We start from the raw sequence: 14,367 nt of genomic DNA, 5'->3' as shown, positions 1-14,367 counted from the left end.
ACTCACTGGATATGTGGAGTTTGGATTCCCAGTCTGGTTTGGGTGTTTTACTTCTAACCAGACAGGAGAACACGTTGGACTGCTGTTTGATTTTGATGTAGCTGCTGACACTAAGGAGCCCCTGACTGTCCCTTTGCACTGTTGTGTTGGACAGTGATGTCACATCGTTTCCATCCCTGTCTCTCCAGATCACTTCAGGTTCAGGGTCCCACCCCTCTGATTTGCACACCAGCCGGGTCTGCTCTCCTTGTGTAGAGTCCATAGAGATTGAGGGCTGGGTCCCCAGAGCTGTCAGGGAATAGAGACAGTGAGACACACACAGATAGACTGTCAGGGAATAGAGACAGTGAGACACACACAGAAGACACTCCAGCCAGGTCTCCAGGATATGGAGGTGTTATTTCAGATGAAAACACATTGCAATTCAGCACTGACCTCTGACTATCAGTTCAGTCTTTCCTTGTCCATTCCAGACTCCATCAGTGGCATAGCAGGAATAGACCCCGCTATCAGTATGACGGAGGTTTCTCAGGTTCAGAGAGAGAATGCCTTCCTGCAGCCCCAATCTAGAGAGAGCAGTGCGGCCCCGATAGTCACTGTCCTGAACATCTGTGCGATCCTTTTGATCTTCATATAAATGAACTGGGATCTTGAATTTCTGTCTAAACCACCTCACATCCATGTCCACAGCACTAAGACTGGGGGTGATGTGACAGGGCAGGATGGCATCTTCACCAGAAGAGGCGATGAGGGGCTGATCAGAGCCAACAACAGAGCTGCCTTCTGAAAAACAAAACACTGGCAATTAGAAACAAACAAGCATTTACTCAAACAGTACCCTAGTAGAAGAAGAAGCAGCACACAGCTATGAGATATGAGCTATAAGCTGTGACCCTGGGACTTCTACACTAAACATCCAGCTATGAGATATGAGCTATAAGCTGTGACCCTGGGACTTCTACACTAAACATCCAGCTATGAGATAACAGCTATAAGCTGTGACCCTGGGACTTCTACACTAAACATCCAGCTATGAGATATGAGCTATAAGCTGTGACCCTGGGACTTCTACACTAAACATCCAGCTATGAGATATGAGCTATAAGCTGTGACCCTGGGACTTCTACACTAAGCATCCAGCTATGAGATATGAGCTATAAGCTGTGACCCTGGGACTTCTACACTAAACATCCAGCTATGAGATATGAGCTATAAGCTGTGACCCTGGGAGCTCTACACTAAACATCCAGCTATGAGATATGAGCTATAAGCTGTGACCCTGGGACTTCTACACTAAACATCCAGCTATGAGATATGAGCTATAAGCTGTGACCCTGGGACTTCTACACTAAACATCCAGCTATGAGATATGAGCTATAAGCTGTGACCCTGGGACTTCTACACTAAACATCCAGCTATGAGATATGAGATATAAGCTGTGACCCTGGGAGCTCTACACTAAACATCCAGCTATGAGATATGAGCTATAAGCTGTGACCCTGGGAGCTCTACACTAAACATCCAGCTATGAGATATGAGCTATAAGCTGTGACCCTGGGAGCTCTACACTAAACATCCAGCTATGAGATATGAGCTATAAGCTGTGACCCTGGGAGCTCTACACTAAACATCCAGCTATGAGATGTGAGCTATAAGCTGTGACCCTGGGACTTCTACACTAAACATCCAGCTATGAGATATGAGCTATAAGCTGTGACCCTGGGAGCTCTACACTAAACATCCAGCTATGAGATATGAGCTATAAGCTGTGACCCTGGGACTTCTACACTAAACATCCAGCTATGAGATATGAGCTATAAGCTGTGACCCTGGGAGCTCTACACTAAACATCCAGCTATGAGATATGAGCTATAAGCTGTGACCCTGGGACTTCTACACTAAACATCCAGCTATGAGATATGAGCTATAAGCTATGACCCTGGGACTTCTACACTAAACACCCAGCTATGAGATATGAGCTATAAGCTATGACACTGGGAGCTCTACACTAAACATCCTGCTATGAACGCTGGTGCATTAGACCTACTGGTCCAGAACTCAACCAAAGCCCCAGTGCACTGTTAGTAAGAGGTGACTGAACAGGCAATTTGAACTACAATTTCCCTTCCTATAAAAACAGGACATCTCTGAACTTGTGATCTTGCATCTCAGTGAATCTGTCCTGTTGAAAGATCTTCAGGTTAGCATTAGTGATGTGTCTCTTCATCAGTTTCATTTCTACAGCCCCTCTCACCTCTCTGTGTAGAAACAGCTGGTAGCAAACTCAAGACAATGAGACAGGTCCTCCCAAGAAATCTCAGCTTCATTTCCCTGGAAAACAACGCAAGTGTTTGAGTGACAGTGACTGCTTTACGGTATCCTCAGTAAGGAAAGAGAAAGGGGGGTTGGTGCTACACTGGGATAGATGTTATGGTATCCTCAGTAAGGAAAGAGAAAGGGGGGTTGGTGCTACACTGGGATAGATGTTATGGTATCCTCAGTAAGGAAAGAGAAAGGAGGGTTGGTGCTACACTGGGATAGATGTTATGGTATCCTCAGTAAGGATAGAGAAAGGGGGGTTGGTGCTACACTGGGATAGATGTTATGGTATCCTCAGTAAGGAAAGAGAAAGGGGGGTTGGTGCTACACTGGGATAGATGTTATGGTATCCTCAGTAAAGAAAGAGAAAGGGGGGTTGGTGCTACACTGGGATAGATGTTATGGTATCCTCAGTAAGGAAAGAGAAAGGGGGGTTGGTGCTACACTGGGATAGATGTTATGGTATCCTCAGTAAGGAAAGAGAAAGGGGGGTTGGTGCTACACTGGGATAGATGTTATGGTATCCTCAGTAAGGAAAGAGAAAGGGGGGTTGGTGCTACACTGGGATAGATGTTATGGTATCCTCAGTAAGGAAAGAGAAAGGGGGGTTGGTGCTACACTTGGATAGATGTTATGGTATCCTCAGTAAGGAAAGAGAAAGGGGGGTTGGTGCTACACTGGGATAGATGTTATGGTATCCTCAGTAAGGAAAGAGAAAGGGGGGTTGGTGCTACACTGGGATAGATGTTTGCTGGTAAACTGCAGATCCTGTTTGATGATTCATCTGTTACTGTTTGTGTTGCCAACCTTAACTAAGTGTTTTACTAAAATACCATTTAGATATGTGGTCTATATGATTGCTGTTATATTATATGAGAACTGCCTTGGCAATTAATTGTGAATATTTATATACATGATATTGGTGCTATAGAGGTGTGTATCTTCTCTATTAATTGAGCCTTTAGCAGCTATTACAAAACTACTGATCTGGGTATTTTAGATTCAGTGCATTTGTCTACAATTGTATACTTGTGTGGCAGTGTGACAGTGCAAAAGCCCTGTCAGGCATGGGTATGTGTGTGTGTGTGGGGAGGGGAGGGGGGGGTATTGGGTGGCAGGGAGGGAGTTAAAATCCTCCATGCAAAAACATGTGGGAATGTGGCTGGAGCCACAGGTGTATAAATAGGGTGATCACAGGTGTTAGTTAGTAAGGATAGGATTGATGTTGGTGTTAGAGGTGGAGGTGCGTGTTCTGTATTCTGTATTCCATGTTCCATGTTCCGTGTTCCGTGTTGTGCTGTATTTACATCCGTGTTTGTTTGTGTCTCCCTAAGTGTTTTTGTTTTGGCCCTTGCGTCAGTTATTTTGTTAAAGGACACATAAGGACCTTTTTATTTTATTGGGTTACATGTTCCCATGTGTTGCTACAAATGTTTACATAAGGTGCCGGAGAAAACGCCCCCTCATCAAATATATAATCATTGAACTACTGTATATCAATACCCTCTTTCATCTACATCCTTATCATTCAAACCATATAAATACCCTCTTTAATCTTCACCCTTATCATTCATCGAACTATATCAATACCCTCTTTCATCTTCGCCCCTATCGTTCAGTGTTTGTTTGGTCCCCTCCTCCCCTGCCTCCTCCTTGCAGCGTGTCTTATCCGGGGGGTGGGGAGGTGGCCTTGGGTGCTAATTGTCCTGCCTGCTGGCTTTAGTTTAAATGCTAACGAGCTCCAATGGGCAAGACCATGGACCAAATTCAAATAACGTAATCATTTACAGGCAGGTCTGTCTGTCAATTCAATAAATCATTCATTTCATTCCATTGGTGGCTGTCTCCTTTCTGAAATATATTACACATGAAACTGACAGATATAACATAAATAATACCAGAAAACATGAATAGATATTTACCTGTCTGTTCAACGATTGAGCTGCTCTAAGAAGGGAATAATCCTGAACACTTTCAGCAATGCTGCACTTTGTACTGTACATTGAACCAGCACTGCTAAACATACCCCACTTTATAGTGTAATAGAGCTATAAAGACCGAAACAAATATACAGGCAGTCCTAAAAGATGCACTCTGATTGCTTAGTGACTTTCCATGTTAAACTGTGACAATATCAAGCACAAAGTCACACTTCTGAGCTGCATCTTAAACACGGACTGCCTCATATGGGTTTATATAGAAATCATAGCAGCTTTGCAGCTGAAAAACATCATGAGAATAAAAAGGATCTCATTTACATTTCATCACAATCACTTCAGTGTCACCAGTGTAGCAGCAGCCTGCCTGTGTATCACAGTTAGAACTAGTGATCTGATTATCAGCAGCCTGCCTGTGTATCACAGTTAGAACTAGTGATCTGATTATCAGCAGCCTGTCTGTGTATCACAGTTAGAATTAGTGATCTGATTATCAGCAGCCTATCTGTGTATCAAAGTTAGAGCTAGTAATCTGATTACCAGCAGCCTGCCTGTGTATCACAGTTAGAACCAGCGCCCAGAAGGGGGGAGCGCGAGCATCCAGCGCCCAGAAGGGGGGAGCACGAGCATCCATCGCCCGGAGGGGGGGAGCCCGTGCATCCATCGCCCGGAGGGGGGGAGCCCGTGCACCCATCGCCCGGAGGGGGGGAGCCCGTGCACCCATCGCCCGGAGGGGGGGAGCCCGTGCATCCATCGCCCGGAGGGGGGGAGCCCGTGCATCCATCGCCCGGAGGGGGGGAGCCCGTGCACCCATCGCCCGGAGGGGGGGAGCCCGTGCATCCATCGCCCGGAGGGGGGGAGCCCGTGCATCCATCGCCCGGAGGGGGGGAGCCCGTGCATCCAGCGCCCGGAGGGGGGGAGCCCGTGCATCCAGCGCCCAGGGGAGAGGAGCCATCACTGCCTTCTCCAGCGCCAGAGGGAGAGGATCCATCGCTGCCGTCTCCACCACCACCAGGAACAGAGCAGCAGGAGCTGCCTCTGTCTCCACCACCACCAGGAACAGAGCAGCAGGAGCTGCCTCTGTCTCCACCACCACCAGGAACAGAGCAGCAGGAGCTGCCTCTGTCTCCACAACCACAGGGAACAGAGCAGCAGGAGCTGCCTCTGTCTCCACCACCACCAGGAGCAGAGCAGCAGGAGCTGCTTCTGTTTCCACCACCGCCAGGAGCAGAGCAGCAGGAGCTGCCTCTGCCTCCTCCACCTCCACCAGCAGAGGGTGAATGCCTGCTGGTTCCGCCTCAGCCGCCGTGGGAGGACTGCTTGCCACTCCCAGCTCCACCAGCAGAGGGTGAATACCTGCTGGTTCTGCCTCAGCCGCCGTGGGAGGACTGCTTTCCCCTCACACCTCCACCAGCAGAGGGTGAATACCTGCTGGTTCCACATCGACCGTCATGGGAAGGACTGCTCCTGCCCTGCCTCGCACCACCCAGGGATGCCTGCCTCGCATCGCCTGGGGCTGCCTGTTGCTCCGCATCGCCTGGGGCTGCCTGTTGCTCCGCATCACCTGGGGCTGCCTGTTGCTCCACATCGCCTGGAGAGCCACCAGCTACAGGGAATGAGGGAGAAGTGGAGCTCCCGCTGCCGCCTCCATGGCCAGGGGCTCCCCTCCCGAATTCACCTCCCGAGGGTCCGCTGCCGCTGCCGTCGCCTCCCGAGGGTCCGCTGCCGCTGACGTCGCCTCCCGAGGGTCCGCTGCCACTGCCGTCGCCTCCCGAGGGTCCGCTGCCGCTGCCGTCGCCTCTCGAGGGTCCGCTGCCGCTGCCGTCGCCTCTCGAGGGTCCGCTGCCACTGCCGTCGCCTCCCGAGGGTCCGCTGCTGCTGCCGTCGCCTCCCGAGGGTCCGCTGCCGTCGCCTGGGGTCGCCAGGGATCCTGCTTTGCCTGGGGTCGCCAGGGATCCTGCTTTGCCTGGGGTCGCCAGGGATCCTGCTTCGCCTGGGGTCGCCAGGGATCCTGCTTCGCCTGGGGTCACTACACTGTGGCTGGAGCCCCATGAAGGGGAGCTGCCGGCCACAGAAAAGGGGGGGGGAGGTCAGGAGACCAGTTTCGCCAGCCGCACTTTCGCGGCAGGAAATACTGTGGCTGGAGCCCCATGAAGGGGAGCTGCCGGCCATGGAAAAGGGGGGGGAGGTCAGGAGACCAGCTTCCCCCGCAGCAATTTCACTGCAGGAGAAAGGGTGGCCGGAGCCCCACGGAGGGGAGCGGCCGGCCATGAAGAAGGGGGGGCAGGTCTGGAGACCACCCCGAAAAATGTTTTGGCCAGAGGAGCCGGCCGGTGCGCGGGCCTTTGGAACGCTACGGCTGTTTGAGTGGGAGGAGGACATCCACCGTGGCCGCCACCTTTGGTCCGTTGCTGCCCCTGTTCCTGCGCCGGGACTGCTAACCGGGACTTTGGGGACTAAGGGGGGAGGTGGCCGAAAAGGCCATGTGTGCTGCACACAAGGGGGGGCATGTGTGGCGGAGTGTCCCGCCCCTATGTATTATTATTTGTATTTTTGTTTGCGGCGCGGGTAAAAGCGCTGCGTCTTTTATTATTATATTTAAAAACCCTGTGAGGATGTATGGCTGATCAGCTACTGATTATTTAACTAGCTGACAGTCATGCATCCTTACCAAACGCGTGCAGACTCTGGCCGAGGGATAATAAGATAATTACCAACTAGTTAATCCCTCGGCCAGAGTATATAAACCTGCAGCTCTCTGCACTCGAGGTTGGGTGTACAGAGGAGAGTACGGGGAGCGGAGAGAGCGAGTAACATTTAAAAAAACAATTGCTAAAACGTGCTGGATTACCCAGCACATCACTTACTTGTTTGTTTGTTCATTCGTTTGGCCCTCGTGCCCTTTTGTTTTGTTGTTTTGTTTCAATCTTGTTTTTGTTTTGTTTATTAAATACGCTGAGTGCACGAGCATTCAGCTTCACCCGCCCATCCACTGTTTTTGTGTCAGTAACTTCCTGGTCCGTGATGTCATCACACTCACCACTGCCAGCCAGACTGTCACAGGCATGCATGAATTTATTATTTTATCAGGTGAATGAAGCAATGCAACCAGGTACGAGAAGCAGCACAGATACAAGAGAGGCAGGCAGAGCAATAGGGTTGCATGCTAGGAAGGATGTAGACAGCAACAGTGACAGTAGCAGCGACAGTGAGAGTGGCAGTGATGGTTCCAGTGAAGATCAGTGTAGCAGCGAAGATGTCCATTTTATGGACATTGTTGAAGACAAGCCAAACCAACCTGACCCTAAGTATACAGAAGTACAGAGATTGTCAAATAAGGTCCTGCGTTTTCAAGACAGCTGGTACAAGCAATATCCATGGCTTCACTATAGCCCCTCCTTGAAAAGAGTTCTGTGTTTCCAGTGTGTCCAGTATGTTTCCAGGGCCACTTTATCACAGTGTTTTGAGTGTATACCAGTCAATCAAATTGTCCTCGATTCATATCCAGCCTTCATTTCAAGCCACCAGAAGTGACCGTTTAACAACTGTCTCCTAAAAAATTTCTTCCCTGGGGGGCATGCCCCCGGATCCCCCTGTCCCCCCTAGCGACTCCACCCCCCTAGAAAAATGTGTCCCCACCAATGTTCAAACCAAACCTACGCCCTTGAATGGCAAGACACAGTATTGATTCATTGCAATTGTAAGCAGAGAGCCTGTGGAGGCTGGCCTAAGGCCTGTCGGTTGTAAGTGAATCAGAGGCAAGTCCAGTCGACCCACTGCTGAATAATAATCCGAATCAGAACCAGAATTTCACTGACCTTTACTATGCTGTGGATCCCACAAGGACAGCAAGATAATTAAAAGAGAAACTGTACCCCACACGTTTCAAACTCCCTGCAGCATATTATTAAAACAACAACGATAATAATAATAATAATAATAATAATAATAATAATAATAATAATAATAACCGTCGTCTGTAGGTAAGCCAGTGTAAATTTCATATCTTCTACAACATGGACTTAGCCCCATAGCATAAAGGCCACTGTATAAATGAAAGCTGTACGACTTTTGAATTTCAAAAGTACAAAACAATCCCTTAACTGGATTTCTGACTGTATGCTTGTTTTTTAAATAAGATTGCAGTTTCCATTGTAGTATCACCACATATGAACTGTGCAGCTCAGGATTACTATAGCCTACTGCAGAATAATAATAAAAATAATAATAATAATAATTCACACATTCTCAAGGTTATGAAGTTTGCTGTGTAGCACTCCACGCCTCTGAAGAGTAGCCAGTGTGACTGACAAGCAGCCAATAGAAATCAGGGGCGTGCCCAAAACAAATGCTGAAACCTGAAACATCACTGAAAATGGGGGTTTAGTATTTCCCAAACCGGAGCCAGAAAGTGTAACATTTTCTCATTTAGTTTTGGATTTACATGTTTACATTAACATCATTGTATTTATGCTGCAAGCTCTATAGCTGCCCAGCCAATAGGAGTGGAGACGAGGAGTGGAGACGAGGAGCGGAGACAGCAGCGATTCTGTCTTTGTTACGTAGAGAGAGGCAAGCAGCTTGACAGAGTACTCAGAGTTATTCAGCTCTACTAGTTTAAAGTGCTGATTGTAACTATTAAAGAAACTAGTTTGTCATAAATATTTGAGCTGCACAGGGTGTTTAGTGCTGGACCTGTGAAAAGACTCGAGTCTTAACCTCAAAAGCTCGATAGCGTTCACAAACAGGCTCCTCTCCTCAATGATAATCTATGGGGTTTGACTCGATAGCGTTCACAAACAAGCTCCTCTCCTCAATGATAATCTATGGGGTTTGACTCGATAGCGTTCACAAACAGGATCCTCTCCTCAATGATAATCTATGGTGTTTGACTCGATAGCGTTCACAAACAAGCTCCTCTCCTCAATGATAATCTATGGGGTTTGACTCGATAGCGTTCACAAACATGCTCCTCTCCTCAATGATAATCTATGGGGTTTGACTCGATAGCGTTCACAAACAGACTCCTCTCCTCAATGATAATCTATGGTGTTTGACTCGATAGCGTTCACAAACAGGCTCCTCTCCAGCTCAATGATAATCTATGGGGTCTGACTCGATAGCGTTCACAAACAGGATCCTCTCCTAAATGATAATCTATGGTGTTTGACTCGATAGCGTTCACAAACAGACTCCTCTCCTCAATGATAATCTATGGTGTTTGACTCGATAGCGTTCACAAACAGGCTCCTCTCCAGCTCAATGATAATCTATGGGGTCTGACTCGATAGCGTTCACAAACAGGATCCTTTCCTCAATGATAATCTATGGTGTTTGACTCGATAGCATTCACAAACAGGCTCCTCTCCTCAATGATAATCTGTGGGGTTTGACTCGATAGCATTCACAAACAAGCTCCTCTCCTCAATGATAATCTATGGGGTTTGACTCGATAGCGTTTACAAACAGGCTCCTCTCCTCAATGATAATCTATGGGGTTTGACTCGATAGCGTTCACAAACAGGCTCCTCTCCATCTTAATGATAATCTATGGGGTTTGACTCGATAGCGTTCACAAACAGGATCCTCTCCTCAATGATAATCTATGGGGTTTGACTCGATAGCGTTCACAAACAGGCTCCTCTCCAGCTCAATGATAATCTATGGGGTCTGACTCGATAGCGTTCACAAACAGGCTCCTCTCCATCTTAATGATAATCTATGGGGTTTGACTCGATAGCGTTCACAAACAGGCTCCTCTCCTCAATGATAATCTATGGGGTTTGACTCGATAGCGTTCACAAACAGGCTCCTCTCCATCTTAATGATAATCTATGGGGTTTGACTCGATAGCGTTCACAAACAGGATCCTCTCCTCAATGATAATCTATGGGGTTTGACTCGATAGCGTTCACAAACAGGCTCCTCTCCTCAATGATATTCTATGGGGTTTGACGCGATAGCATTCACAAACAGGCTCCTCTCCAGCTCAATGATAATCTATGGGGTTTGACTCGATAGCGTTCACAAACAGACTCCTCTCCTCAATGATAATCTATGGGGTTTGACTCGATAGCGTTCACAAACAGACTCCTCTCCTCAACGATAATCTATGGGGTTTGATTCGATAGCGTTCACAAACAGGCTCCTCTCCTCAATGATAATCTATGGGGTTTGACTGTGTCTTCATTGCATTGCTCTTTCTCACTGTAAACCACATCCCACTGACCAGTATCACTTCTCATCTCAATCACAGACTGTGTCTTCCTCATTACATTGCTTATTAACAAACCAAGTCTGTAACTGCTCTGGCTTTTCTGGTCCAAACCACATCATGGATCGTTATCGCTGTGTTCCCTGTTTGACAATGTGGGCAATAATCCTTCCACTGTCAGTGTACTAGAGAGGTCATTTTGAAAAGAGCTTTGAAACACACTTTAAAGTTATAAGTGTAAAAAGTTGTCAGGATGTTAACAATGAAAAGAATAATTACAGGTACGTATTTAAACAGCTGTAGCAGCACGCAGGGACGGGTAACACTAGATTATTCAGAACCACGCTACTTACTGTTGAAGAGAGCTGTTCTGTTAGGTATTAAAACAGTCTGCTTACCTGCTTTCACGTTCACCTGCACTGTCTTCGTGCTTCAGTTCAGCTCTTTAAGAATAAATAGAAACAGCTTTTTAAACCGCATCAGTACAGCTGAGTTTAGATATGAGAAGTGTATTCTAAAGATTCACACACTCTGTAAAGAACTTCCCATCTGTTTGATCAGTTTTCTACCCTGAAGTAGCCTGTCTAAAGCTAACGTACAATTCCTGGTTTTATTGCACCGTTACCCGAGAAACAGCCCTTGAGGAACATGCCCACACACTGTCTGCCAGTGAAAGAATGTGTACCTGGTTCAGACATGCCTCAAAACAAACCAACACATGATCATTTTCACAGAACTGGAGCTCATGAGTGATTTAAAGACTATTCTGGAAAATTAAAAATAAATAGTAATCAAATGTTTCTGTGTTTTTTTTCTTCAGCTAACAGTCAATTTTTAACACAAGTGGATACGGTTCTGTAGATATGTGTAAAAGTGTAACACAGACACTAATACTAAATAGTGATAACCTGGCATATGCATTCCCATTGAAATTACAGGAGAGTGGAAAAGAGAAGGACAGTGGAGGGGAGACAGAGAGGGAAGGAGACAGAGGGTGGAAGAGCGTGGAAGGGAGATGGGTTTGAGGGAGAGGAGAACACTGAAAGAAACAGGGAGAGGAGAAGAGAGAAGGAGAGGTTAGGGTTTGAAGAGAGAAGGAGAGGTTAGGGTTAGAGAGAAGAGCCATTTCAACCAGCATCTCTCTATAACCCTAACCCTAACCCATGCACTGCAACAACCCATCATCTGTAAGCAGGTGTAAATTTCATATCTTCCACAACATGGATTTAGCCCCATAGCATGAAAGCCACTGTATAAATGAAAACTGTACGACTTTTGAATTTCAAAATTCCTCTGTCTGAGTACAAACAATCACTTAACTGGATTTCTGACTGTATGCTTGTTTTTTAAATTAGATTGCAGTTTCCATTGTAGTATCACCACATATGAATTGTGCAGCACAGGATTACTATAGCCTACTGCAGAATAATAATAATAATAATAATAATAATAATAATAATAATAATAATAATAATAATAATAATAATAATTCAGACATTGTCAAGGTTATGAAGTTTGCTGTGTATCACTCCACACCTCTGAAGAGTAGCCAGTGTGACTGACATACAGAGCAGCCAATAGAAATCAGGGGCATGCCCAAAACTAATGCTGAAACCTGAAACATCACTGAAAATGGGGGTTTAGTATTTCCCAAACCGGAGCCAGAAAGTGTAACATTTTCTCATTTAGTTTTGGATTTACATGTTTACATTAACATCATTGCATTTAGGCTGCAAGCTCTATAGCTGCCCAGCCAATAGGAGTGGAGAAGAGGGGTGGAGACAGCAGTGATTCTGTCTTTGTTACGTAGAGAGAGGCAAGCAGCTTGACAGAGTGCTCAGAGTTATTCAGCTCTACTAGTTTAAAGTGCTGATTGTAACTATTAAAGATTCTAGTTTGTCATAAATATTTGAGCTGCACAGGGTGTTTAGTGCTGGACCCATGAACAGGCTTGAGTCTTAACCTCAGAAGCTCGATAGCGTTCACAAACAGGCTCCTCTCCTCAATAATCTATGGGGTTTGACTCGATAGCGTTCACAAACAGGCTCCTCTCCTCAATAATCTATGGGGTTTGACTCGATAGCGTTCACAAACAGGCTCCTCTCCTCAATGATAACACTATGTAACACAATTTTTGTTCCTGGGTAGTAAGTGTTATTTCCTAATTGCTTATGCCTCAAAAGTATAGAAAATGGCTATTATTCCCCACAAACTTTGCTTTTGTGACCAGGACAGTGATATTTTGAAATTTACCTATTTCCAATGAGAAAACGGGCGAATTTGTGTCTTTTCGTTCACATAAAGTTAGAAAAACACAACATATGAATCCAAATTAACATGTATTTATACTAAAGTAATGCAAAAATGACTACAAAAGATTTAGAAGTGAGTAGTTTTTCGAGATTTACTATTATACTGTAAATCACTTTCACGAATCAGCCCCCAAATATAGTCTCCCATCATGTTCTCGTTATACTGTCCTTGGTAGCGGCGTTCAAAGTCCAGTATATCCTGGTGGAAGCGCTCGCCTTGCTCCTCCAAGTACGCTCCCATGTTCTCCTTGAATTTATCAAGATGAGCATCAAGGATATGGACTTTGAGGGACATCCTACAGCCCATTGTGTCGTAGTTCTTCACCAGAGTCTCAACCAGCTCCACATAGTTTTCGGCCTTGTGATTGCCCAGGAAGCCCCGAACCACTGCGACAAAGCTGTTCCAAGCCGCTTTCTCCTTACTAGTGAGCTTCTTGGGGAATTCATTGCACTCCAGGATCTTCTTTATCTGTGGTCCAACGAAGACACCGGCTTTGACCTTTGCCTCAGACAGCTTAGGGAAGAAGTCTTGAAGGTACTTGAAGGCTGCCGACTCCTTATCTAGAGCTCTGACAAATTGTTTCATAAGGCCCAATTTGATGTGCAGTGGTGGCATCAGCACCTTCCGGGGGTCCACCAGTGTCTCCCACTTGACGTTGTTCCTCCCCACAGAGAACTCGGTTCGCTGTGGCCAGTCCCGCCTGTGGTAGTGCGCCTTGGTGTCCCTGCTGTCCCAAAGGCAAAGATAGCAGGGAAGCTTGGTAAAACCGCCTTGGAGACCCATCAGGAATGCCACCATTTTGAAGTCTCCAATGACCTCCCAGCCGTACTCATCATACCTCAAGGCGTCCAGCAAGGTCTTGATGCTGTTGTAATCCTCTTTGAGGTGCACCGAGTGAGCCAGGAGAAGAGACGGGTACTTGTTACCATTATGGAGCAGCACAGCTTTGAGGCTCCTGGATGAGCTGTCAATGAAAAGGCGCCACTCATTCTGGTTACAGGCGATTCCGATTGCCTCGAACAGACTGGTCACATTGTGGCAGAAGCAGAGCCCATCTTGACGGGTGAAGAGGCTGGAAAAAGGTTGGTGACGCTTCCTCTGATCTGCGACTTGCACACTTTCATCCAACAAGTTCCACTGCTTGAGCCTAGACATCAAAAGCTCGGCATTGGACTTGGTGAGACCAAGATCTCTAATCAAGTCGTTGAGGTCTTTTTGGTTGGGGTAGTATGGGTTTCTCTCCTCAGCTCCACCTCTGAAATTGTCATCTGGATCTACAACGTCTTCTTCGCTCTCTGACTTGCTGCTCTCTTCTAAAGACGGCTGCTCTCTCTCAGGAGGAGTGGGTACGGGGAGCTCATGGCAGTGTGGCACCAGGGCGATGGATGAAGGAAGGTCCGGATATGTGATAGCAGGTGCATTCTTGCCAGTCCGACGTTAGGAAGGGTCCACCATGCAGAAGTAGCAGTTGCTTGAGTGGTCAGTGGGTTCCAGCCAAATTCTTGGGATAGAGAACTTCATGGTTCTCTTTTCCCCTCTGTACCATCCTACAAAAATACATTTATTTCACCCATGACTAATGTG

General features: G+C 46.7%; 1 protein-coding gene across 1 annotated transcript in view; it reads right to left on the bottom strand.

The window, feature by feature from the left end:
* Nucleotides 1-11,023, bottom strand: part of LOC117424012 (butyrophilin subfamily 1 member A1-like) — a 403,039-nt gene extending 392,016 nt beyond the window's left edge. The window contains exons 1-4 of the mRNA XM_059011834.1: nt 10,869-11,023; nt 2,255-2,331; nt 436-783; nt 7-288 (exon numbers count right to left, since the gene is read on the bottom strand). Of these exons, the coding sequence (XP_058867817.1) occupies nt 7-288; nt 436-783; nt 2,255-2,327 (703 nt within the window). The 5' untranslated portion in view covers nt 2,328-2,331; nt 10,869-11,023. The remainder of the gene's footprint in view (nt 1-6; nt 289-435; nt 784-2,254; nt 2,332-10,868) is intronic.
* Nucleotides 11,024-14,367: the final 3,344 nt, after the last annotated feature.

This window comes from Acipenser ruthenus, chromosome 43, assembly GCF_902713425.1.
Source record: "Acipenser ruthenus chromosome 43, fAciRut3.2 maternal haplotype, whole genome shotgun sequence".
Classification (NCBI taxonomy): Eukaryota; Metazoa; Chordata; class Actinopteri; order Acipenseriformes; family Acipenseridae; genus Acipenser; species Acipenser ruthenus.
The sequence above is the reverse complement of the archived record's forward strand: the minus strand, read 5'-3'. Positions and strand labels throughout refer to the sequence as shown.